The sequence below is a fragment of the Malaya genurostris genome, chromosome 1, assembly GCF_030247185.1.
Source record: "Malaya genurostris strain Urasoe2022 chromosome 1, Malgen_1.1, whole genome shotgun sequence".
Lineage (NCBI taxonomy): Eukaryota > Metazoa > Arthropoda > Insecta > Diptera > Culicidae > Malaya > Malaya genurostris.
This window is the reverse complement of record NC_080570.1, coordinates 5,560,384-5,584,588: the sequence shown is the minus strand read 5'-3', so window position 1 is coordinate 5,584,588 and position 24,205 is coordinate 5,560,384. Positions and strand designations below refer to the sequence as shown.

The window sequence follows — 24,205 nt, the reverse complement described above, 5'->3', positions numbered from 1 at the left end:
GCACCGAATCCAACCTAATTTGCTCATTCGTCGGCTGACATTTCTCAATTCCTCTGTTTCCTACTCCGTATTCAGTTCCAAAGGAGACCCACGGGGATATTCAGGTGGCCGGGGAAAACGTCTCTGTCTCCCTGTCACCAAACCACTTCATCACAGACAGCTACGCAAGTTAGACAATCTGTTTGGACAATATTACACCACACCAATCAAACGCTCATTAGCATCGACCGGAATCACAATCCGACATTTTCGTATGTCAGCCAGCTAGCCGCTAAACCAGTTTCCTACGCAAATGTGTTTATTAATATTTGCACGTCCTCCTCCGGCGGCTGCGAAGGAACCGAAGGCTCATCAGCTGTGGTGTTAAAATATTATCTCCTACGGATCGTTCGTTCGTTCGTTCATCAGTCCACACCTTCCTCCGATCGAGTCCTCAACAAGCGCTTTGACACAAAACTGATTGAATTAAAAGTACCGCTGAGAAAAGGAGTTACAGAGGTGTTTTCAAACTTGTCGGCAAACACCGGTTTTCGTGTGTGTGTAGATTCCGCAATGTTTACTTGTTCAAAACGACCTTGGTCAGTCGGCATGCGAGGGGGTGGGTGGGTACGCGGAAATGTTTGTGTGTTTATTACAGCAATCAAAAATTATGTGTTAAAATGATCAATAACAATCATAGTTATTATCGTCGACTGGTTTGCTACTGTCTCAGGCATGGGAGCGTTTGGCTTCGGCTAAAAGTGTTCAAAAACACGCGAACCCGCTGGTTACACTCGCAATCACGACCAACCAAGTTGACCTGTTTGCGAGTAATCGATACATTCCAGGTTCGTCACGACCTTGGCTGTTTGTTGGAAGGAATGCCGCCCATTTGCACCACCATCTAGAGCGATAAGCCCGCGATAGGAACGGGGCCACCTCGAGTCCACTCTGGGTGAAGTTTAATTAAGATAATGTGTTAGATTTGAGAAAGACTCTGACTCCGGGAACGCCCCGCCCCGTCCAGACACTTGCCGCCGTAGACTCCGAAACGAATGTTCGCCGGCAAATGGTGCGGAAAACTGAGTCCATTATTTGCTTCTTGATAATTAGAGATACCGTAGAAGGAATGAGGTGAAATTTTTCTTTCGTACCCGGACAGGGTGAACGGATTTGGAAGCTTAGCTTAGCGTGATGAGAGAGCTATTTTCAACTCGCTTCTCGCAAGTCACGTGGTTGGTTTCTCAAATTCCTGAACAACGGCGTTATCACGTTTTTTTTTCTTCAATTCCTCGCCTTATCGCCATCCATCTCTCGGTTCATTATCGATGTTCAAACAAAAACACGTCGCAACCGTCGTCTATTCGATTGCGCACGGGCCAGCGGCGGCCAAGGCGCGGCGCAGTTCAAACGATTCGTTCAGGTGCCAAACGCAGACAGACGTCGCCCACGGGAATCAGGAAGTAATCCGCTAGACGTACGCTCATTTTTCACGCTTTTCAAACGCTGTGCTGTTGCACCCGGGGATTAAGCTGCACTTCGCACGATGACGGATCGAAGAAAAGTCTCGTTAAATCTCGTTAAATTCTGATTCAACCGTCGTCGTCGTCCAAAATTGAAACCACTTACTCCGTTTGAGAAGCAGACACTTTACGCGCGTCCCAAGAACTCGCGTCGTGGTGGTGTGTGGATTTTGGGATTTTTAAAAATAGACTACCAACTTGCGCTTTGGCGCGACGATTTCCTTCTCCTGCTAGCGAAGTTAATTATCAACGAAAAGAACAGCATGCAATGCTCATTCAACAGGCCGCGGTACAAAAAAAAATGAAGTGGAACCACTTTCCAAATCGGTCGTCGCCTACTGGATTTCGGCGCCTCCGCACAGTGGAAACTGATAGCCATCGATGATTGCGGCTAGATTATCGCTCAGTGTGTGTGTGTGTGTGTGTGTAAATTTGAATACCCGCACAATCCAGTACGTTGGCGTATTCACGTGTGCAAGGGCCCGCGTTCAAGCTCAATCGCGCTGGCCGTCGTCGTAGTAATCTGAGACCTTCTCCTAGAAAAAAGGAAAATGTGCTTACTGCTTACTTCGATAGCCGTTCGTCGAACAACAACACCAAAAAAAACTGTCACACAAAGTAACCCAATCCGGAGAAAATTGACTTTTTCACGCCTGCTTTGATCACAGCTAGGCCCCGAGGTGGCTTTTTGCCTATCGTTTTCACTTTCTTCCGATAACAATCAGCGCACAAACACAAACCATAAACTTCACACACAGCAAGCAATGTGCGAACGAGGCACGTTTTTTGTTTTTTTTTGTTGTTGTTGGTTTGATTCGTGTATTTCTTCCCACAACACGATTGACAAGCTCCTTCTCCGCTCGGCGAACCGCCAATCAATCACAATTTGTCAAATTAAAAACATCTTCCTTCACTGGCTACCTGCCGTTGCCTTCCGTTTGAGCTCTGCTCTGTCACTCGACTTGCGGCCGATGATCAAACACCAATTAATGTAAACATCCCCGAATAAGTGGCGCACAACCGAACTCGCCAAAAACCTCCAGAGTGCACAAAACAAGAAAAATATTCACGCCCGAATTTGCCGAAAGTAGGCAAAGTGCAACGCGCGCGCGACGACGACGACAACGACGACGATGACGACGGTAACACACTGATCGCGTCAACGAATCAAAATAAAATGCGCTGCTTTCGCTGCGGTGAGCATGGGATTTTCTCATCAACCGGCTGGTGGAATGTGCGAGGGATGGGCTCTCCCGATCGTTTACCAAGTTACTTACAGAGATAGAGCGAGAGAGAGCGAGAGTGGGAGAGACAGAATGGAAACGTACCACAGCGAGAGATGTGTGGGATGTGCATCGGAGTTTTTCTTTTTGTTTCGCTGTGGCAACCGCATAGCACCCTTTGATTGAGTTTTGTTTGACTGCCGGTGTACGATGAAGTTCGTAGCATGGCTTGCAGAGCTGGCGGTTCGTTGTCAAGAGTGAGTGAGCGAGCGAGTGAGCGAGTTGCAGGCCAATCAATGCGTGGAAGGTTTTTGTTGATGCATTTCTGGCCACTCTCTGTGCGTGTTGGTGTTGATGGAGTTCGAACGGGAGGCAGAGGAGAACCGGCGGCCGGAACGTTGATTTTTTGGTGGTTTGATTTTTGTTTTGCTGTTGATGCCAAGGATTTCTAATCGCTGCAGTGCATGATCGGAATTAGAACTAACTTTAAAATACGTGGGAATGTACAGTGCGGAAAGTATTCCGGTGCGATTCGTTACGGTAGTAGGCATGTTGCTGCTTTGATTTCACTTGATTTTACGTTTCGTCTTAGACTCATCAGTGCGTAGCAGTTTATGTTGAACTGCTACCTCCGACCTGACGGTTCAACATAAACCGCTAGGCAGACGTAAAGTTAATGCTATTTGCAAAACACTTCTTTGATATTACACCTAAGTGTAATATCAAAACCGACGTCCCGAACGAAACAAGTTTCGGCTTACTAGCCGTACAGATTTTGGTAAGTTTGAGGGGTAGAAAGCTTTGATTTGTTTGTCTGATCTAATCTGAAAAAAAATGTTGCCACCTTCTTTTATTCTTTTAATTTATTTTAATCGACTCCAATTTTATTATTTTAAATAAAATTTAAAAAAAAGCATTCCACGGGATTAATCCACTACCTTTCATTCCGTGAAGATACGTTGTCATTACTAATAAGCAATGATTGAATAATTGTTGAGTAAAGGCAGATTGGAGTCGAAATAAAACTAATATGCTGTTAGTTTAATCCAAGAGGCATTTTTTATTCATTCAGTTGTTCATTATTAGACATCTCAAAACTAATTACCATTACTTAACTAAGCTGCATGAAGAAACTACAAACTTTTGAGTTTGCTCCAGCCATTAGGGCTTGTGCAGACTTCGATTTGGCTGCCTTTGTCCAAGATGTTCAAAATTTTCTATAGTTGTAGCTTATGGTTTATATTGAGAGATCTTTCTTCACGAGAAAGCAATACCGCAAGGTCGGTGGATTCGCCTCTTTCGTTACAACACGAACTCCACATGCTTAAGACTACTCAAAACATCTTCGATGAAGTGACAAGATGCCAAATTAGACCAGAATAACGAAGGAGCGTCTTTGCTGCGTAGGAATGGTAACAATCGGTTCCTTAGTCATTTTTCACGATATATTCGTTGTTTATCGTTCCGATAGAGATAAAGTTTTGACTTGTTCGACCACAACTGCGTATTGCCTACCAAACCAAATATTTTTTGGGAAACTTGACCATTTTCTTCATCCTGAAATCGTTCCGTTGTATTCCGGAAAAATGATTAAAACCTTCCAGCACATAAGTTTCATCGTCCATTATCACGCAGGAAAACTTCGTCGAATATTTGCGATACAACTTACGAGCAGTGGTCGCAGCATGTTTTTTATCCTTTTCAAAAACGTTAGGCAGCGATTGAAGGTTTCGAAAAAAAAATTGAATGCCTAGACATAAGTCGTATGAATAGTTTCAACAGAGGCTTCGTGAAATTCTTTAAGCTTGTTAACAAATTTTGGTTTTTCATTTATTTTTCTTTTTATTTAGGAAAAGAGCCCAGCAGCTTCCAATGCACTATGGTCCGAAACGGAAAATCAGCGTGACAAAAATATGCTGCATTATTCAACATTACTTTTTTGTAGTTGGCGTCTTCACAAATTTGTTGTTTGTAATCAAATGGCGCTCCTTTTGATGAAAAAAGTTACTTGGGTGGTCCTTATTTAGATTGAAATCTGAAAACTAACTTTCTTAATTGAACTCAAAAATTGTTTCGTTGTACAATAAAGTTGTAGGAAATTTTATTTTGAGCAACTTTGCTGAAAAAAGTACCTCTCTAGCTTTCCATTTGATCGAGTTACATAAATTTTCCTGAGTAAAAGTAGGGTGGCTCCTGAAGAATCACTTCTTTTGTTCTTACTTTTCTGTGAAACGTTATATGGAAAAGTTGTCTTCAGAAGAGTTGTTGAACTAATTATGTGTCTCATTTCTCGAATTAACAATGTATGGAACACTTGTAGAACTAATTTGATACTATTATTTTGCTAAAGGAAGTATGTTGATACGTTAAGGCGCAATGTTTTTGAGTATTTTGAAGGCATTTTTAAGACTAATTTAAATAAGTTAAAAAAATAACACCCTTCCAATTTTCTCTTACATTTTTACCTTTATTATGACCTTTCAAAAACCGCATAGGATACATTTTTATCGTTCTGGCATCTGATGAATATTGATATTTAAAGCTTGGCTATTTTTTTCATGAAAAAAACAATAATAACTTTCTACTGGGAGCTCATATGAAAAAGCTTGGTTCAGCAAAATTGTGCACAATAATTAGTTCGAATACTCTTCTGAAGACAACTTTTTCATATAACGTTTCACGAAAAAGTTAGAACAAAAAAAGTGTTTTTTCAGGAGCCACCCTACTTTTACTCGGGAAAATTGATGTAACTCGATGAAATGAAAAGCTAGAGAGCTGCTTTTTTAAGCAAAGTTGCTCAAAATCAAATTTCCTACAACTTTATTGTACAACGAACTAATTTTTGAGTTCAATTAAGAAAGTTAGTTTCCAGATTTCAATCTAAATAAGGACCATCCTAGTAACGGAGCGCCATTTGATTATAAACAACTTTTGTAAAGGCGCTAACTACAAAAAACTAATATTAGTTAGTGAAAATATTTTTGTCACGCTAATTTCCTATTTCGGACCACTGTGCAATGTTCCACAGCTTGCTTGCTGCCGAAACTGTGCTCTTTTAGGTTGATTTCCAAAAAAATTTGTTGTCGTTTTGCTGCGGTTATCGTAAGCTAGACGAATTTACGATATTTTGCGTTTTTTTAAATGAGAAAATAATAGTAAAGACTTGCCAAACTTTCACAAACATTACAAACTGTTACTAGTTTCTGAAAGCTTTCATAAGTTTTGCGAAGCTTTCACAAAATCGTTTGGAAGCTTTTATAAAAAATTCTGGAAGTTTTTACAAAATCTTTAAGAAACTTTAACAAAGGATTTTGAAAGCTGATATAAAAGCCTTTTTCAAAGGCTTTTGGAGAAGCTTTTGAAATCAGCTTTTGAAAGTTTTTAAAAAAAATTCAGAAGTTTTCACAAAAGCTTTTAAAACCGCATTTGGATGCTTATAGAATATTTTTGAAGCTCCTACAAAAGCTTTGGGATTTTTTTACAAAGGCTTTCGGAAGCTTCTATAAAATTTTAAGTAAATATTTTCAAAAGCTTGTAGAAGCTAACAAAATCTATTGAAAGCTTTCCCAAAAAATTAAGGAATTTTTTTCAAAAGTATTTACAGCAACTTTCAGAAACTGTTTCGAAGGCACTACTAAAGACTATGGAAACTTTAACCAAAATTTTAGGAAGCTTTTACAATAGTTTTTAGAAGCTTTTACAAAAGCTTTAGAAGCTTTTACAAAAGCTTAAAGAAGCTTTTACAAAAGCATTTAGAAGCTTTTACAAAAGCCTTTAGAAACTTTTAGAAGCTTTCACAAAGCTTTTAGAAACTTTTACAAAAGCTTTTAGAAGCTTTTACAAAAGCTTGTATATTTCAGTTTTTAGAAGCTCTTACAGAAGCTTTAAGAAGTTTTTAAATAAGCTTTTACCAGCTTTTACCAGCTTTTAGAAGCTTTTACAAAAGCTTTTAGAAGCTTTTACAAAACCTTCAACAAAAGCTTTTACAAAAGCTTTGAGAGTCTTTCACAAAAGCTTTTAGAAGCTTTTACAAAAGCTCTGTAGCTTTCAGCAGTTCTTAGAAGCTCTTACAGAAGGTTTTGGAATCTATAACAAAATCTTTTGGAATCTTTTACAAATACTTTTGGAAGCTTCTACACAATTTTAAGTGTATATTTTCAAAAACTGTTGGAAGCCAGCAAAATGTCTTGGAAGTTTTCACAAATAAATAAGAAAATATATTCGAAAGTGTTTGCGAAAATTTTTAAATTTGTTTCTTTCACATAAACTTTTATAAGCTTTTACGAAAGCTTTTGCATACACTTTTGAATGGCATTGCAAAGGCTTCTCGAAGCTTTTACAAAAACATTTGGAAGCTTTTAGAAAAGTTAATGGAATCCCTTACAAAAGTAATCGTAAACTTTTACAGAGACTGTCGGAAGCCATTTACAAAATTGAAGGAAATATTTTCAAAAGCTTTTGGAAGCTAACAAAATCTCTTGAAAGCTTTTACAGAAACTACAAATAAAGAGATGGTTTTTTGGTCAATTGGTTTTTCGTCAAAACATTTATTTTTCGTTAAGGGCCAACGTTTCGAAGGTTATACCTTCATCTTCAGGGCAAAACGACTACAAATATTTTTCGTTCAAGTATGATGGTATAACATTAATAGTTGTATAATAGTTGGTTGAACAACGGCTGCTCTAAAATAAGCACTCCCCACGCACATCGACTTCGATTGAGCACTGTTTTGACGAGAAACCAATTGACCAAAAAGCCATTTGTTTATTTGTTTATTTTATTTATTTGAAACAACATTAACTGGTCGCACCCGCATCAAAATAAACCTACAAGAACTTTAGAAAATTTATTCAAGAGTGTTTACAACAATTTTTAGAAGCTATTTACAACATTTTCTAGTAACTTCTCTCAAAGACATTACGAAAGTATTTGGAACTTTAACCAAGCTATCACAAAAGCTTTTAGGAGCTTCCACAAAAACTTCTGGAAGCATTTAAAAAAGCTTCTAGAATTGTTTACAAACGGTTTTGGAAGCCTTTAGGAAAGCTTTTATGTAAGCTAGAAGAAACTTTCATAAAAACTTTTGGAGGTTGTAAGCAAAATTTTCGGAAATTTAATCAAAGACTTGTAGAGTAAATTAAATGTGTGAAAACAAGTGTTTACAAACGTTACTTCTAGCACCTTTTTTGGAAGCTTTCACCAAAGCTTTTGAAAGCTTCTACAATTGTTTTTTGGAAGCTTCTACAGAAGCTTTTGAAAATTCGCAAAAAATATTGGAAGCTTCTGCAAAAGCTTTAGGAAGATTTTAACAAAGTTTTTTTTTGTTAGCCCATCCCGGTATTGTTCAGATGTAATAAAACGATTCTATTGCACTTTTGTTATTTTTTATTGCACTCTTGATAAACAAATTGCTGTAATCTTATTCCTTTTTGGTTTCGGCGAACCTTTTATAAGAAACCCACCCACGGCAGCACTGAAGTGTTTCTTTCGGATTTAGTAGCAGTTAGCCGAATCCAACCAAAATCTTGAAGGGTCTTGTGTAATGAATGATGGGAATGTGTCGTTTCAGACACTCCACACCTCGGAGAGTTTTGAATTCATTAACTTATATATAGACAACTTACAAGAATTTTTTTTATCCACAGCTGCAAATCGCTTACCAAATCAAAAATTGTCAAGTTCAATTTTCATTATCAACAAGAGGTAATTAATATTTGCGAAAGATGTTTCCGGGAGCTACTTAAGCTTAACATACGACATCATTAATTCCGATTTCAAATCGCTCGTTCAACGTTCCAAGCTCGTTTCTAGAACACCGTTTGTATTTATTTCGGCATCGAAATGAGCAATCGATAATCCCTTTATCAACTGGGGACAGACTTAAAATATATAAACTTACCTGCAATACCCACTCGCAATCGGATTGTACAAATAGGCTTCTCAATATTCGAAAACCCGATTATTTTCTCGTTCCGCTCGTCACATTTTTTTTCGCCAACCGCTGCGAAATCGTAAGCAACAACAAAAAAATGAAATGAAATCACAAACATAAATGGCAATTATCCGCGCTCTCTGTGTGCACCATAAAAAGCATCGTCCCAAAGCCTCGAACAGATGATAACCGCACTGTGCAGATCGTCGTCATCGAGCGTGAGAGTTTGCAGTGAGAAGGTGGTAGTTGTTGGGGAAGGGCCTTCGTTCCATTCCGGACTTCCACCGGAGGACCCCCGACCGATGCAACGGTGCAGCACATACCAACTTTGGCGCGTTTGTTGTCGGAGTTGATGTCTCATGAATGGCGGCTGGCTTGCCATTCGTTGGGTGTTTATTTCATCAAGTTTACGATCACCCCCCCCCCCCCCCCCCCCTCTCTCCTTTCCCTTTCGCCATCACGACAACTCCTTTTGCAACATTGAAAGGTTTCCCTCCACGGTTTCCTTTCTCACTCTCGAAACCGAAGCGGACCGTTCCATTCATCGAAAGCATCTCGACGATCTCTCGAACCGCGAAAGGAGGTGTGTGTGCGCGCGAAAAACCTGATTTCCACCGAAGGAAACTTGCAGCCGGGGAACGTTCCGGACTTGCGTAAAATAAAAGAAACACCGCATGTGCTGTGGCTCTGGCAACTGAGCAGGCTGTTCCCCCATACTACATTGTGGCAAATATCGTGCGTAGGAGGCCATGACATTTTTTTTTGCCGAATGTTATCATTTTTACTCAGGAATGGGTTGGTTTGGAAAGTTTCCACTTCGGTTGATGGAAAATGTCTGAATTTCTGTGATCTATGGAAGTGGTTTACGATTCTTTGGAAATTAAAATCAACTTCGAAGCATAGTTCATAAAGCCAACCTCCCAACAACAAGGAGGGAATCGATTCCGACGGAAACGCATCCGTGGGTTGATTTATGGATGCATGCATGCATGTATTCATGTGCTGTGTAGCACTTACTTTGACATACATGCATCGCATTTGTTTACATCACACTTGGCGGATGGCTTTGGTTCCGTTCGTTTCGAGGCGTGGGACGAAACCCGACGGTTTTTGACGGCTCCGAAAGAATTCCTTCGGTCAATATTCTGCACCACGCAACCAACCAAGTATCGAACGAACGCGAAAGCAAAACAAAAAGCTGTGAATGAAAATAAATCTACGCGAAGAATTTGTTTGTTTGTAGTTCTTTATTGCTTTTGTGTCCCGATGATTTAACTAGTGCCGGAGGGTGCCGGAGTCAGTGCGCTGTCGAACCGACGATGAAAGTTATGATGGACAATATTTTTACGACTGTGTACAAAGTAATGAAAGATATGCTAAGTCCCATTTCAGACTCGAGCCGAAAAATAAGACATGACAAATCGAAACAAAGCAAGCCTTGCAAAAGTCGATAAAGTAGAGACGCGGTCACGAACGAAACGAACGCAATTGATTTCCCATCAAGTGTGCAAATTAGCTAGGAAGTAAAAACAAACACGAAGCCAATGAATTTGCAATAAATTTCAATGCAAAAGAAGAAAAAAGTTTCGCAACTCTCCCTCAAACCGCGCACTAGAGCGGCTCAATTAAAAAACCGTTTAGTTCTACGATCGTTATCTTATCGAACGATGCCGTCGTCGCCGCCGCCACCGCGAACTGCTGACCGATTGTTTCGTTCGTTACCGGGGCACGTGTTGCTTGCTTCTGTGCTCTTCTGTGTGATTCCGCGCGTTTGCGAGCGCGGCACACCGAAAAGCCGCTTGTTGTTTACATTACAAAAATCCCGCTGCATGAAACTAGCAGGCCTTGACTTTCCTCCGAGCAGAGGGAGATCGTTCGCGGGAGCGTTGGCTTGCTTTGATTCTCAGCGCAGAGCGAGAGAAATTATTCAACTCTCTTTGTTTCGTCGGCCACCGACCGACCTCTTGCGGATATTTGGCAAACTAGCGGGCGTTACGCGTTTAGTGCAGATTCAAACCCCTTTTCTCTCTCTCTCTCTCTCGGAAATGCTTATGATAACAAGCAAGAAACAGAAACAAAAACTCACCTGTTCGAGCCTCACACACCGCTGATGGCACGTGAATTCGCAGATCGCACAGCGCAGTGCCACATCCAGGCTGAGTACCAGATGACACTGCTGACAGACCCGGTTACAACCGGTGGCCAGTATGTGGAAGGTGTGCGTGAATCGTAGTTTCGCCAGTTGGGGTGCCGCCGCTTCCAGCAGCCGCCGTTGCTCGAGTTTCTTGGCCAGAATCAATTGCTGCAACTCCGGACTGGGCGGTCCTCGGCGTTTTTCGGCCTGGGAGCCAATATTCTTTGGTGTCAGTGTGATAATTCGAGCGTCGTGAAAATTCTGCACCCTATTCGGGTCCCGATTGAGATTCGCCAAAACCTTGGACTGCTGCTGCTCGGCATCGATGTAGGGAATGCTTTCGGTACTACTTCGGACCACATCCGGCTGAATCGGAGGAACCTTCAGGTGATAGTTACTGTTCTCATCACTTCCCTCCACGATCTGTAGGACAACGTCCTTCGAGGGAACCACCTGTGGCGGTAGGACATCGTAGTTTCCGTTTCCGTTTCCATTGCTATCCACCTGGCTCTGACCTTCATCGTCCAGTCGGATTAGTTCCTCCTGCTTAGGCTGCACAGCAGCCACCGCCGGTGGCTCGTCAAACGCAAACTTGACGTTATTCAAATGTCGTGTCAGCTTGTCATTCTCCGTGTTCCGCGTGTAGGTGGTACTCTTTAGGTTCGACGATTTCAGTTTGGACTTTTGGATCAGCTGTTGCTGAAGCCGGTCCCGTTGGGAACCACCGCTGCCGCTGGTCCCGCTGCTACTGCCCGCACCGTTGGGGAATTCTTCGCTGCTTTCATCACCGGCATTTTTCGCTTGTTGTGATGATTCGCTCTTGCCGGTCGCGTCAAGTTCGTTCAAATTCGGATCGAGCAAACGTTGTTCAAGCTTTTCGGCTGCTGAGGCGGCACCCGGACGCACGGGCCGTCGGATGGTTGGCAGGAGCTGATGCTTACCGGCCGGTACGGACTGAGTAGGAGGAAACAGAACAAAAAATGCGATGTTAGATTTAAAATTGAATCGAAAAAAATTTCTAAAAATAATCCTAAAAAGGAATCAGATTTTGAACTGCCATAGCCGAACTAATTTCGCAGTCCGCTTCGGAACAGACGTTACTTCGAGCCACCCCGTAATTGGAGTAACAGGCGCCTTGTTTTTTTTTCAGACTTTTCCCAGCGGAGTTGAGTTTCCGGATTTTCAGTACTCACTTATTCTTAGCACAACCAACTCTGCTGTGAAAATGAAGAGATATGAGTTCTCTACAAGCTATGAATGACCCGAATCTATCTGTGAGATATATTTTCAGTAAAACACTAAATTCAGCCAATTGTTCCTCGGTGGAATGGCCCATTTTATGAAATGGTTCATGCTCTGCAAAAGCACTCGGCAAACGGGGTTACAATGGACATGGGGAAGCAGCAGCAGGGAAAAGCCCATTGGAGCTGAAATTATCTAACTCTTTCTCCAACAGGCATAAAACCTCCTCTTTTTTTTCTACCAACAGATTAACAATATCCACATGGCACATAAAGTTCTTGAAATAACACATGGCCTGAAAAGTTCCGGGCCTAACAAAGTAAACACGATTTTTTTGGTTCAAAATTCATCATTTTATTCATCAACGTAATCTCTATCAAGAGCAACGCAATCATTCCAGCGCCGCTATACCATTTCAATACCACTTTTGTAGAACGATTTATCTTTTGCCTCAAAATAGGCCCCAGTTTCAGCGAGAACCTCTTCATTCGCTTTTACCGGCGAGCAGTTTTTTCAGGTCTGCGAACATCCAGTAGTCGCTGGGAGCCAAATCTGGCGAATACGGTGGTTTTGGGAGCAATTCGAAGTTCAATTCATGTAGTTTTGCCATTGTTTTGATTGACTTGTGATACGGTGCGTTGTCTTGATGAAATAAAATTACCATATGCAGTCGTTTCTTTGCTCCAATAACGCTATAAAATATTCACTGTTAATAGTATTTGCTTTCTTAACAGTTCGGCTGAAAAGTTCGTATCGTTTAATAGAAACACACATTTTTTTTGCCAAAATTCGTTTTTATTATTCAACATAATTGCCATCAGAGGCGATACAGCGATTATAGCGATCTTCCAACTTTTCGATACCATTTTTGTAGTACGATTTGTCCTTTGCCTCAAAATAGGCCTCAGTATCAGCGATTACCTCTTCATTGCTTCTAAATTTTTTACCAGTGAGCATTCTCTTGAGGTCTGAGAACAGGAAAAAGTCACTGGGGGCCAAATCTGGAGAATACGGTGGATGAGGGAACAATTCGAAGCCCAATTCGTTCAATTTCAGCATGGTTTTCATCGACTTGTGACACGGTGCATTGTCTTGATGAAACAAAACATTTTTCTTCTTCAAATGAGGCCGTTTTTTTTAAATTTCGTCCTTCAAACGCTCTAATAACGCTATATAATAGTCACTGTTGATGGTTTTTCCCTTTTCAAGGTAGCCGATGAAAATTATACCATGCGAATCCCAAAATACAGACGCCATAACCTTACCGGCCGATTGTTGAGCCTTTTCACGCTTTGGGTTCAGTTCATCGCGTGCAGTCCACTCAGCTGACTGTCGATTGGACTCCGGAGTGAAGTGATGGAGCCATATTTCGTCCATTGTTATATATCGACGAAAAAAATCGGTTTTATTTCGATATAACAGCTCCAAACACTGCTCAGAATCATCAATTCGTTGTTGTTTTTGATCGACTGTGAGCTCACGCGGCATCCATTTTGCACAAAGCTTTCTCATATCAAAATCCAAAATCAACTTCACTTTACGGTCATTGAAAATCATTTTGTGGATTTTTTCACGTTTTCATTGGTAACAGCCTCTTTTGGACGTCCACTGCGTTCATCGTCTTCGGTGCTCATATGACCAGTACGAAATTTTGCAAACCACTTACGAATTGTTGCTTCGCCCGGTGCAGAGTCTGGATAACACTCATCAAACCATTTTTTGGTATCGGCGGCACTTTTTTTCATCAAAAAGTAGTGTTTCATCAACACACGAAATTCCTTTTTTTCCATTTTTTTCACAATAACAAAAGTAGCTTCACTCAAAACTAATAATCAGACAGCTGTCAAATTTATACACGTATCTTTTGAAGGTTGGTACTAACTGAAAATGGTATGGATTTAATTCTAGTGGCGCCCTCTCATAGAAACGATACGAACTTTTCAACCGATCTGTTATAAGGAGTGTATCGATAAGTAGTTAGCAACATTCAAACAGTTATTACTCTGAAATGGCTTATTTTTTTGCAGCGTGTTTTACGGTGACATGTTTGTTTACATGTCAATAACAGCTGTGTAATCGATTGGTTTCGGTACGGTTTATCGTTCCAATGATGAGTCGAATTGATCCGGAAACGCGAAAGATAATTCTGCACACTTGGTGCTCAGAAAGTGGTGTCACGTACAACGAAATTGCAAAACGGGTGAAAGTGCACCACACCAGTGTCAAAAAAATTATTGAGAAGTTCGGTAAGACCCTTTCCATGAAGGATTTGCCCCGATCCGGTAGGAAAACGGGTCTCAGCCAGCCCGGCCGGGACTTAAAAGTGGTTGAGTACATCAGGAAAAACCCATCGGCGTCGACGCGGGATTTGGCCAAGCAGTTCAACACCAGCATCGGGATGATTCAACGGATCAAAGTTTGGAACTCCCTGAAAACGTACAACGAACAGAAGGTGCCGAAAATGTCCCTGGTACAGCAAGTTCAGGCCAAAACAAGAGCGCGAAAACTGTATAACCGGATTCTACAGAATAAAGACGGATGCATCCTGATCGACGACGAAACCGACGCCAAGGAACGAAACATGGCTCCATCACTTCACTCCGGAGTCCAATCGACAGTCAGCTGAGTGGACTGCACGCGATGAACTGAACCCAAAGCGTGAAAAGGCTCAACAATCGGCCGGTAAGGTTATGGCGTCTGTATTTTGGGATTCGCATGGTATAATTTTCATCGACTACCTTGAAAAGGTAAAAACCATCAACAGTGACTATTATATAGAGTTATTAGAGCGTTTGAAGGACGAAATTTAAAAAAAAAACGGCCTCATTTGAAGAAGAAAAAAGTTTTGGTTCATCAAGACAATGCACCGTGTCACAAGTCGATGAAAACCATGCTGAAATTGAACGAATTGGGTGGGCTTCGAATTTCTCCCTCATCCACCGTATTCTCCAGATTTGGCCCCTAGTGACTTTTTCCTGTTCTCAGACCTCAGAATGCTCGCTGGTAAAAAATTTAGAAGCAATGAAGAGGTAATCGCTGAAACTGAGGCCTATTTTGAGGCAAAGGACAAATCGTACTACAAAAATGGTATCGAAAAGTTGGAAGATCGCTATAATCGCGAACTTTTCAGCCGAACTTTTATATGGAGACACTTTGATGGTTTTGAAACACTTCAATGTTTTTGAATTATTGTTTAACGTTTCGGGACTGGGTCACTTCTTGGAAGAATGCTTGATCAACAAGCCATTACGAAATGTTATTTGGCACCTAAGGAAAAAATGTACATACGCTGAGTTTGGGTCAACATTAGTTTGGGAAGATTTGAAATTTAGAATCGGAAAATTTAGGAAATGCATTTTTATCATGTGTGCTGAGTCAAAGTCTTGGCATTACATTCTTTTTGTGGAATTTGGCCATTCTGTTTCAACAGACTTCGCAGCCGATTCTTAGTGTACAGAATCATTGCATGGCTAGTACTATGGATCCTACTGACACTAAGAATCCTTCCAGGTCGGGGCTCGAACATACGACAACTGGCTTGTAAGACCAGCGTCCTATGCATTGAACCGCCAACCCGGGACATGTGTGCTGAGGTAGAGTGCACTTTTCTTGTTCTTAGATCAGATGACAAAGTTTAAAATCATCCGCGCACGACAGTTTCAAGCATTTCAGTAAACAGTTCAGATCATTGAGATAGAGTAAAAATATAAACGGTCCTGAACGGCTTCCTTGAGGTACTTCAGATCTACCTAGAAACAGTGATGTTTAACAGCTTCTAATTGTAACTGTAGTGAAGTATTACAGTAAAGTGAAGTATGCATTGAACCGCCAACTCAGGACGCTTCCAAAATCAATGCAGTATAATCAGAATTAAACTTTATTTTGATCCGGAATGGCATTTATTTCGATACTCAGTTTGTAATATCATTCAACACGGCAAAATGTTGTACAGCTGTCTCATCTATTAGCTAAACCAATCTACGACCGGACACATCTGGCGGAAGAAAATCACTAAACGCGTGGAGACCCTGAACAACAACAGAAGCCAAGCGTCGGATTAAGGCCAGGTCAAGATCGAATGAGGGATAAAATTAAAGTTAATTCAATTTTTCTCTAATGTTCCTATCCGCTACCCCTTTTTTTTGCGCTTCCTCCAAAACATTCCTATTATTAAAGCTAACATTAATAGCTGATCAACGATGATGATGATGATTCCACTTGAGAGTGAAAGAAAAAAACCCAACCCCGGATGATAAATAATTTTTCGACATATTGATAAACACACAGATACAAGCGGTCGTAAATTTTTACGAGGGATCTCAGCAAGCGTGCTTCTTTTTTTTTTTTTGCTGCAATCGCATCAATCCCAATTCAAGGCCATCTGGGATCAGTGGAAATTTGCAACATACCGAAGAAGCGAACTGAAACCGAACAGCTGATTTATAATTATAAATTTTACGACTTCGCAGGGGCCGATGGTTAATTAATGAAAATCTAAAATAGGAGGAGGTAGGGAAGATCGCTTTCCGCTTGATGAGCACGAGCATAAGGCATTTGATTTAGAACTAATTAGCGAAATATTTTTTGACAAACAACCTACCGCTGTTGGATTGGAACTAGGCAGGCTGGGTGAACATTTGCAACATTTGAAAACGACCGAAACCGTGGTCGGTGGTTGTCCCGCATGCGACAACATTGTTGAAGAATCCCTTTCATCTATTTTAATTCCAACTTTTTACTTCCCTTTCGGGTTCGGTTTGCCGTGTGGCTTCAATCGATAATGGTTCGGAATAATCAGCTGAAATTGAGATTTATGCCCTTTTACGAGCAGTCAATGGCCCGTTTCTGGCCAATCGCGTAGACGAGGACGAGGATTCGAATGGAACGGAACAAAAGAATTCCGAAGATAAATTGAAGCTCTTGGAAACGATAGCTCTGACTATGGCGAGTTCGGGTGCTTCGTTTTTTCTATTTCTTTTTTTCCAGAAGTCAATTTTATTGTGTGTAACGATGTGTCATCATTATTCTGGTTTCTGTAATAAATCGTGGCATCGTTGAGGACCCCCCGCAGTAGCAGCAATTACTAATCAGATCAGTTCGGTGGAATTCAGCTTGACAAATGAACAGGTCAAATATGTTAAGTATGACTAACGACTGACAACGCTAGGAAGACGTGGACGTAGGAAATTTTATACCGATCGATGTTCGTCATGACGATAAAAAAAAAAGAATTTGAAACTCACCCAATCAAAATAAGTACCTCAAAATGACCTGCTACCACCCGCCTTTCTTTTCGATTTACATTGTTCTGTCGACAGAAAGGCGGAAAACACCGATCCGATGACAGCCGACGACGACACAACCGTCAAGGGGATTGCGAACACGTGCGCTTGCTAAGTCGCACGGCCTACTCTGATGTTGTTGTTTTTTGACTACTTTTCCTCGAGTGAAGTGTGACGAGGGCTGCTCGCCGGTATCGATTTCAAGCTCAACTTACGCAATTTTCATCTACCGAAAATAAACGATGCATTAAATCGGTTCGACCTCGAAAGCCAATAATTGGAAAAAGAAGTCAAAACCGAAACCTGCACCCGCCGCCGAACCCCAGGAAGTGATTTCTCCCCTAGCAGGCGAATGCGGAAATCCGAAGAATCGGACACGATACCGTAAATATTTGTTTTGTCCCGGTGTCAAGAATTTTCGGTAGGGTGAGGCGGTCTTAACGAACACAACGAAAACGAAAAAACACAGATCAGATTCGTTGCACAACGAGGAACCACTAAGTTGCACTAGCAGTTCTATTTGAACTGTTTGGCAGTGAGAAGACGGAAGCAGAGCGGAATTTTGTTACAAAATTCCGAGCCTCTTTTTTTGCGAACGGCTCAGGAAGAGGTCGAGAACCCGGCCTTTACTGTCCGGCTCAGGATCGAGAAACAGGAGACGAAAGTAATGAAAAATTCCAGTAAAAAAGAGGGGCTCGAAGTGGCATTCCGGTTGTGTTGCAGGGGGGCGGATTTTCAGCTGCAACTGGCGAAAATATCTGGGTCATTTGCATGTTCATTTTGCTACACATCTTGGAATGCAGCAGAAGCCGGCAACAGCAGCAAACAAGGAATACCGGAAAGTTGTGAATGAATTGCTTTGAGCAACTTCACTGGCTTCAGCCGCCCTTCCGATGATGATGATGATGATGAAAAATTTGTTGAGATTACATTTCACAATACTTTGATGTACTGTGCTGCGATATGAAATGAATTTTTATATTTTCTTATTAACAAAAGAAGAAAAGAAAAAAAAATGCCTATTCTTCAGAGCGGCTACCGTCAATTTCTGATCCCAATCCGAGAATCGAAAATACGTCGGGCAATTTATCATAATTCAGCGAACATTGAAAGAAAAATTTCGAACAGAAGAATTCTTAGGTCAAATCCATTGAATAGGTGCTAGTTAGGGAAGATTCCCGCAGGCCAGTGTCGAACTGGTGGCACGCACAGAGGTCATAAATTAGCGCGAAGAAGGAGAGATGATGCGAATATGTGCTGCGCGCGGTTGCCCCCGGCAGGTTCGCTCGTTCGTTCACAATCGTAATCGCTTCCACAGCTGGTAATAAAAATGAAAGAGCAAAGAGAATATAACTACAATCTTCGGTCCGCTCGGTACTCTAATCTTGACGATGCACGGTTTCGGATCCGACCGGGTAATTGGATAATGAACCGATCATATGTGAACAGATCGGTCGTTTGATGGCAGGGTTGTATCTTTTAGAAGTGAAAGGTAGTGATCACATAAGAATCATTTATATCAGGGATAACAAAAATTATATTCTGAGCTTTCAAATCATCACCAAGATACAATCCAGTTATGAGGCAGTGAAATGTGTCTAGTCGTGAATATGCATGCACGAGGCATTTCACGAGGTAGTAGGCATACCAGCCCCGTTGAAAGAAGTAGTAGTAGAAAGCGGTTTCAACAAAGTTCCCTTTTTGGAAATAGCTTCGGTTGGTGGTTCAATACCTAGGATATTGGATTAACAAGCCTGGAATGATTGTGGCATTAGTCATGCAGTGTTTTTGTATGCATTGAAATAGACAAAGCAAAGTCTTGGCATTACATTTCTTTTGTGGGATTTGGCATTTCTGTTTCAACCGATTTTGCAGCCCATTCATAGCGTACAGAATCATTGCTACGATCCTACTGACACTAAGAATCCTTCCAGATCGAGGCTCGAACATACGATAACTGACTTGTAAAACCAGTGCCCGATGCATTGGACCTCCAACCCGGTTTAAAAAAATTGGGCAACGAAGTCTGCTTAATCTGAATCGGCTGAAGGAATATAACACTAAGATTGCTTATTTTTAAATACGCAGAAGTATGCTTTGTGTTTGCTTATAGGGTAAAAGTAAAACCATCAATCCATTTTATGAGCCCTATATATGCTTCTATGGCAAATATAGGGCTATGCGTGTTCTTGAGCAGATCTTGAAGGCGCGAGTCGCAATGAAAAATGGGACAGAGTTTCATTCAATACAATAAGTAAAAAATTCTACGACTGTCTCATGTTTTTCTGACTTTTGTTGAAAATGACTTCATAAATAGTTTTTACATAGCATGAAATACGATAGTAGAAACAATGCAATTATAATAAGACGATGTCACAAAATCAGATTTTGGATAATCGAAGAGTAACCATGATCCATGATATTATTTTTTTTCCAAAATTTAAAACTTCATTGCGAAAAAGTGCTTAAAGAAGTATTATTCAAAGTATTGTCCGTCGCTAGCGACAACTTTCTCCCATCTTTCCGGAAAATTTCGGATCCCGGCTCGAAAAAAAGAGTCCTTTTTTGACGCCATCCTTGAAGCAATCCATTTTTCCAACTCTTCAAAGGATTGAATATGTTGATCTGCCAGGACGTGTGCCATCGAACGGAATAGGTGGAAGTCAGAAGGGGCTACATCTGGGGAATACGGCGGGTGGGGCAAGACTTCCCATTTCAGCGTTTCCAGGTACTTTTTGACCACTTTTGCGACGTGAGGCCGAGCATTGTCGTGTTTGAGGATGACTTGTCATGTCGCTCTTGAAACTGTGGCCGCTTTTCTTTTAGCGCGCGACTAAGGCGCATCAGTTGCGTTCGGTAGCGATCTCCTGTGATGGTTTCACCCGGTTTTACGAGCTCGTAGTAAATTGTTATTCATCTTTGAAGGTTTTTTCTCTTTCACCATCATGTTTGTCTTCGACATCGAAATCGCCATTTTTAAAACGTTGAAACCACTCCCGACACGTTCTTTTACTCAGAGCAGCATCACCGTAAGTTTCTGAAAGCATTCGATGCACTTCAGTTGCATTTTTTTTTTCGAATTGTAATAGAAAAATAAAAGTTCCCGCAAATGGCGAGAATTGGGCACATAAACAGACATTTTCGAGCGTGAATAATACGAAAACAAGAACAACTGTCACTGAAACGGCGATGACAATTCGTTAGGCACTGTACACACTCACTTTAAAGGCATCATCATCTATGTATTTTAACCAGCCTCAGCCGGTACAGCCACCTATCGGAAAACGGCGGAAGCAAAGTTGTACACCTGATATGTGGAGCACGAGAACATTAAGTACAACATTCCAGTATATATGGACAATAGTACGGAATACGGAGAGATTCTCTCTATCGAAAAAGAAAAGTGGAAGAATTTTTTTCCCCGGTATTCTAAATGGCGTACGTTTGTTACGCATGCGCTATAGCGGAGGCCTATACCTTCTTATGTGACATTCGGTCAGGATACAAGAATACCGTGCAAATCACTTGTTACCTATGACAATCAGATGGCCACATGTCAATATTGCCAAAAAGCTGTTCACTACGGTAAGCCATGTGATAAACTGGACAAGGAGATAACTACACCAAAGGACAACCGTGCTTCCTTCACACCAACCCCAAGCAACCCCAGTACACCTGTGACAGTCACCAACAACAGTGAAGCATCCCCTTCAACGAAACCATCCAACGTATCCCCTATAGAACAAAGTACACCAACTGCAGTTAACAACTTACCCTCCAACCAACCAGCAATTGCAACCAATGTACAACAAGGTGCATCTACAGCAACTAGCAACGAAAAGAAGACGGAAATCGACAAAAATACCATCGATGCGGCAATGGATGACGAGACGAACCACGAACGAAGTGCCCCTCAATCCTCGCAGGAGGGAAATGGAAGCTCCTCTCCCCTAGAAAAAGGGTGACAACGAGATCCAACTCAAAAAAAAATTATTTAAAAAATCGGCTCAATCGGCCACGTAAAGCTTGAACGCAAATAGGTCTGAATAAAAATATCTTTCAAATAAAAAAATTCTATCTCATCTTATAAGAAAATTTTGTAGAAAACATAATGAGTTACGCTAAAATAATTGCAAGAAAAGTTAATATAGATGAACCGTCATTAGCAGATGAAACCATTCGTAGTTTTTACCATACTTGATATTGTTACGCGGTTTTCTTGTTTTTTCTTACATTTGAATGAAACTTCGAGATCTGGTGTTATCCCGATTTTTTTTTTTCAACTCTACTCTTTGACACTTTCGTTTTTTTTCAAAAAAAATGTTCTGCTTACACCAGATCTCGAAGTTTTATGCAATTCTAAGACATTCGGCATAAGCAAAAAATTTCGATTTTGGGAGTCTCAGAAGTCCCAATGTCGATTTTGACAGAAAAAATTTTTTTTGAGGTTACGTCAGATCTGGACGTTTCGTTCATTTGGCATCAACAAATTTTTTTTTGGCTTCAAAAAAATATCAGTATTATGATAAACTTATCATTACATCACTATGTTTTTTTTAGTACAGATTAGCTTATTTAAACGGACGAAAATATCGTTTAGACTTTCTCTATGGAAAAGTCATAGAATTGAGTTTACTGTTTTTTATTGTTTAGCCGCAATAAAAAAAGATTTCTTGTGTTGGTATGAAGCAATGGACGGAAAATGGATCTACCATTCTTCTTCGGAGTCATATTTTGAGATGCTCGAAGTATAATCAACATCGACGGTTCTTTCCTTTCTAAATTAATCAACATTTCTCTGGTTTTTTCTCAGAGTTATGTTTTCCAATTAGAGTTATGTTTCTGGTAATATACTAATATTTTAAAAATAGTTGCCATCCCTCGCCTTGGGCTTCCTCAGAACATCCCCAGCAGAGATAGAGTGCATTCCGTCAAGGTCGTGACCCCTTTTCCTTCACGGAAACAACAAAAAGGTGAAACAACAGTAGTAAAAGCAATCAGAAGCTGAAAAGTATCAACTTCCCCTCTTAGTTCAAGTTGCGTGAAATGTCACTCTGCAAAACGGAAATGCATTTCTCGTTGAAAGATTGAAAAAAAAATGGAGGAAAATCTTTCCCCTAGCCGGGCTATTTACGTTGGAAGAGAAAGTGGAATTCGAGCTATTTTTTTTTTGTTGTTGTTGTTGTTCAGTTTGGCATTGGGAAGCGAGCTAGCTTGCAACTGCCTGCCTGCAACTTGTTCAAGGGCCCAGAAAGCCCCTTTGACAAATACGGCAATTGTTGCTCACACACACACACACATCTGGGGAAGCCATTAGACCGTAAAATCGAATCTAATATCCCATTGAAGTTGGGAAATTAAAGCTGACTTGTTCGGAATTGACCGCAATATCGCAGTACAACAACAGCAACAACAGACAGATGAATGGTTTATTACACCCTGCTGTGAGTCCCAGTCTGCTTTCGTCCGTTCCGATCCGATCCGATCGGTTCTGGTCCGTGCGTTCGACGTCCGACGGACGGGTAATTGAATCCCGCTGGGAAATGTCCTCTCCTGGGGCTTTTCGAATGGTGAACTGACTGACCGCAGCCGGCGCGGCCGGGTTTAGGAAAGAGAGAAAGAATCACGCGAATATATGAAAACCAGATGGTCCATTTTTTCCGCTACTCAACTTGCAAAGTCGAAGACCGGCCACTTTGTACTTACATTTGCATTAGACCGACGGACCGACGGATGGACGGACGGACGGACTGACTGCAGATTGCATTTCCAGACACCGCTCTCGCTGCTGGCATGGGAATTTGTTTCATGCCGAGGATTTTATTACATTTTAACCCCCTCCGCGCAAACACTCTTTTATTGCTCGATTGGAGAGAGAGCCCCGAGGTATGATTTTACGATCGCTGATTTGTACATTTTACACCCGCTGCCGCCGCCGCCGTCGCTGCCGCGGTTCATTATCACCGCACAGAAGAAAGAATGACCGGTGGAGAGGAGGGGAGGGAAAAAACTGTAACCGGCCCCGGTCGGTAAATGATACTTAAAGGAGAAATTATTGAGTCTGGATCGGCCGAATCGCAACCGATGATATGACTCCCGGGGGCCTATCGGAATTGGCCGAGGCGGCAGGGGTGAAATTTTTCGCGATCAAAATAGTTCTCGGCGTTATGGCGGTTTTTTTTGTGCACTGAATTGCCACCTCTAACCACAGTCAGCGGAACTTAATTGTTAATAACCCTTCAATTTTGCATCACTACTCGACGAGAAACGGAATAAAAAAAACGTTTCCTTCATAATTTAAACTTGAACCTACAAGCTTCTTGAATCTGCGCACACTGTTCTGTGTTCTTTTTGAGCCGCCCTGAGAATATCTCTTCACAAACTTAAACTCACAACTGTGGAACGTATCACTTGAGCCGATTTGTTCTGATTGATATTACTTTGTTTGATGAGAGCTGTGGATCGGAATCGAGAGTAAAGCAGATTGTTGTCTTGCGTTGTAGCTTGTTTTGAAGTACATTACATACGGCACTACTCACAAATGAAACCGACGCATTTGGTTTTTGCTCTTCTTATAAGTAGAATATTTACCAATTCGAACATTAAAGTTTGAATCCATTTGATGTATATACTGCGTTAGAGCGGGGCTGATGTAGTGGTCGCTTTCATTCAAAAATGAAAATCCAATTAAACATTGAAGAGTGAAAATAATATTGAAGATTACTTACTACTGGAGAGTGAGAAATTTAAAAAAAAAGTGAGAAGCAAAGAGTAAAAAATAAAAATCAAATACTCAAGTATAGAAATCAAAACTTAAGAAATAAAAACCAAAGATTGAAAAGTACAATGAAACGACTAAAGAGTAGAACTGAGCAACTGGAGAGTGAAAA

At 41.1% G+C, this 24,205-nt stretch overlaps 1 protein-coding gene across 3 annotated transcripts in view; it reads right to left on the bottom strand.

Moving 5' to 3' along the window:
* Positions 1-24,205, bottom strand: part of LOC131431006 (uncharacterized) — a 352,841-nt gene that overhangs the window by 214,786 nt on the left and 113,850 nt on the right. Inside the window, exon 3 of one of the 3 annotated variants that reach the window (XM_058596364.1) lies at positions 10,744-11,745. In XM_058596364.1, coding sequence (XP_058452347.1) covers positions 10,744-11,745 — 1,002 coding nt within the window. Of the gene's footprint in view, positions 1-2,063; positions 2,659-10,743; positions 11,746-24,205 lie in introns of those variants that run through there. The other 2 variants (XM_058596385.1, XM_058596375.1) reach the window with 2 other exon arrangements.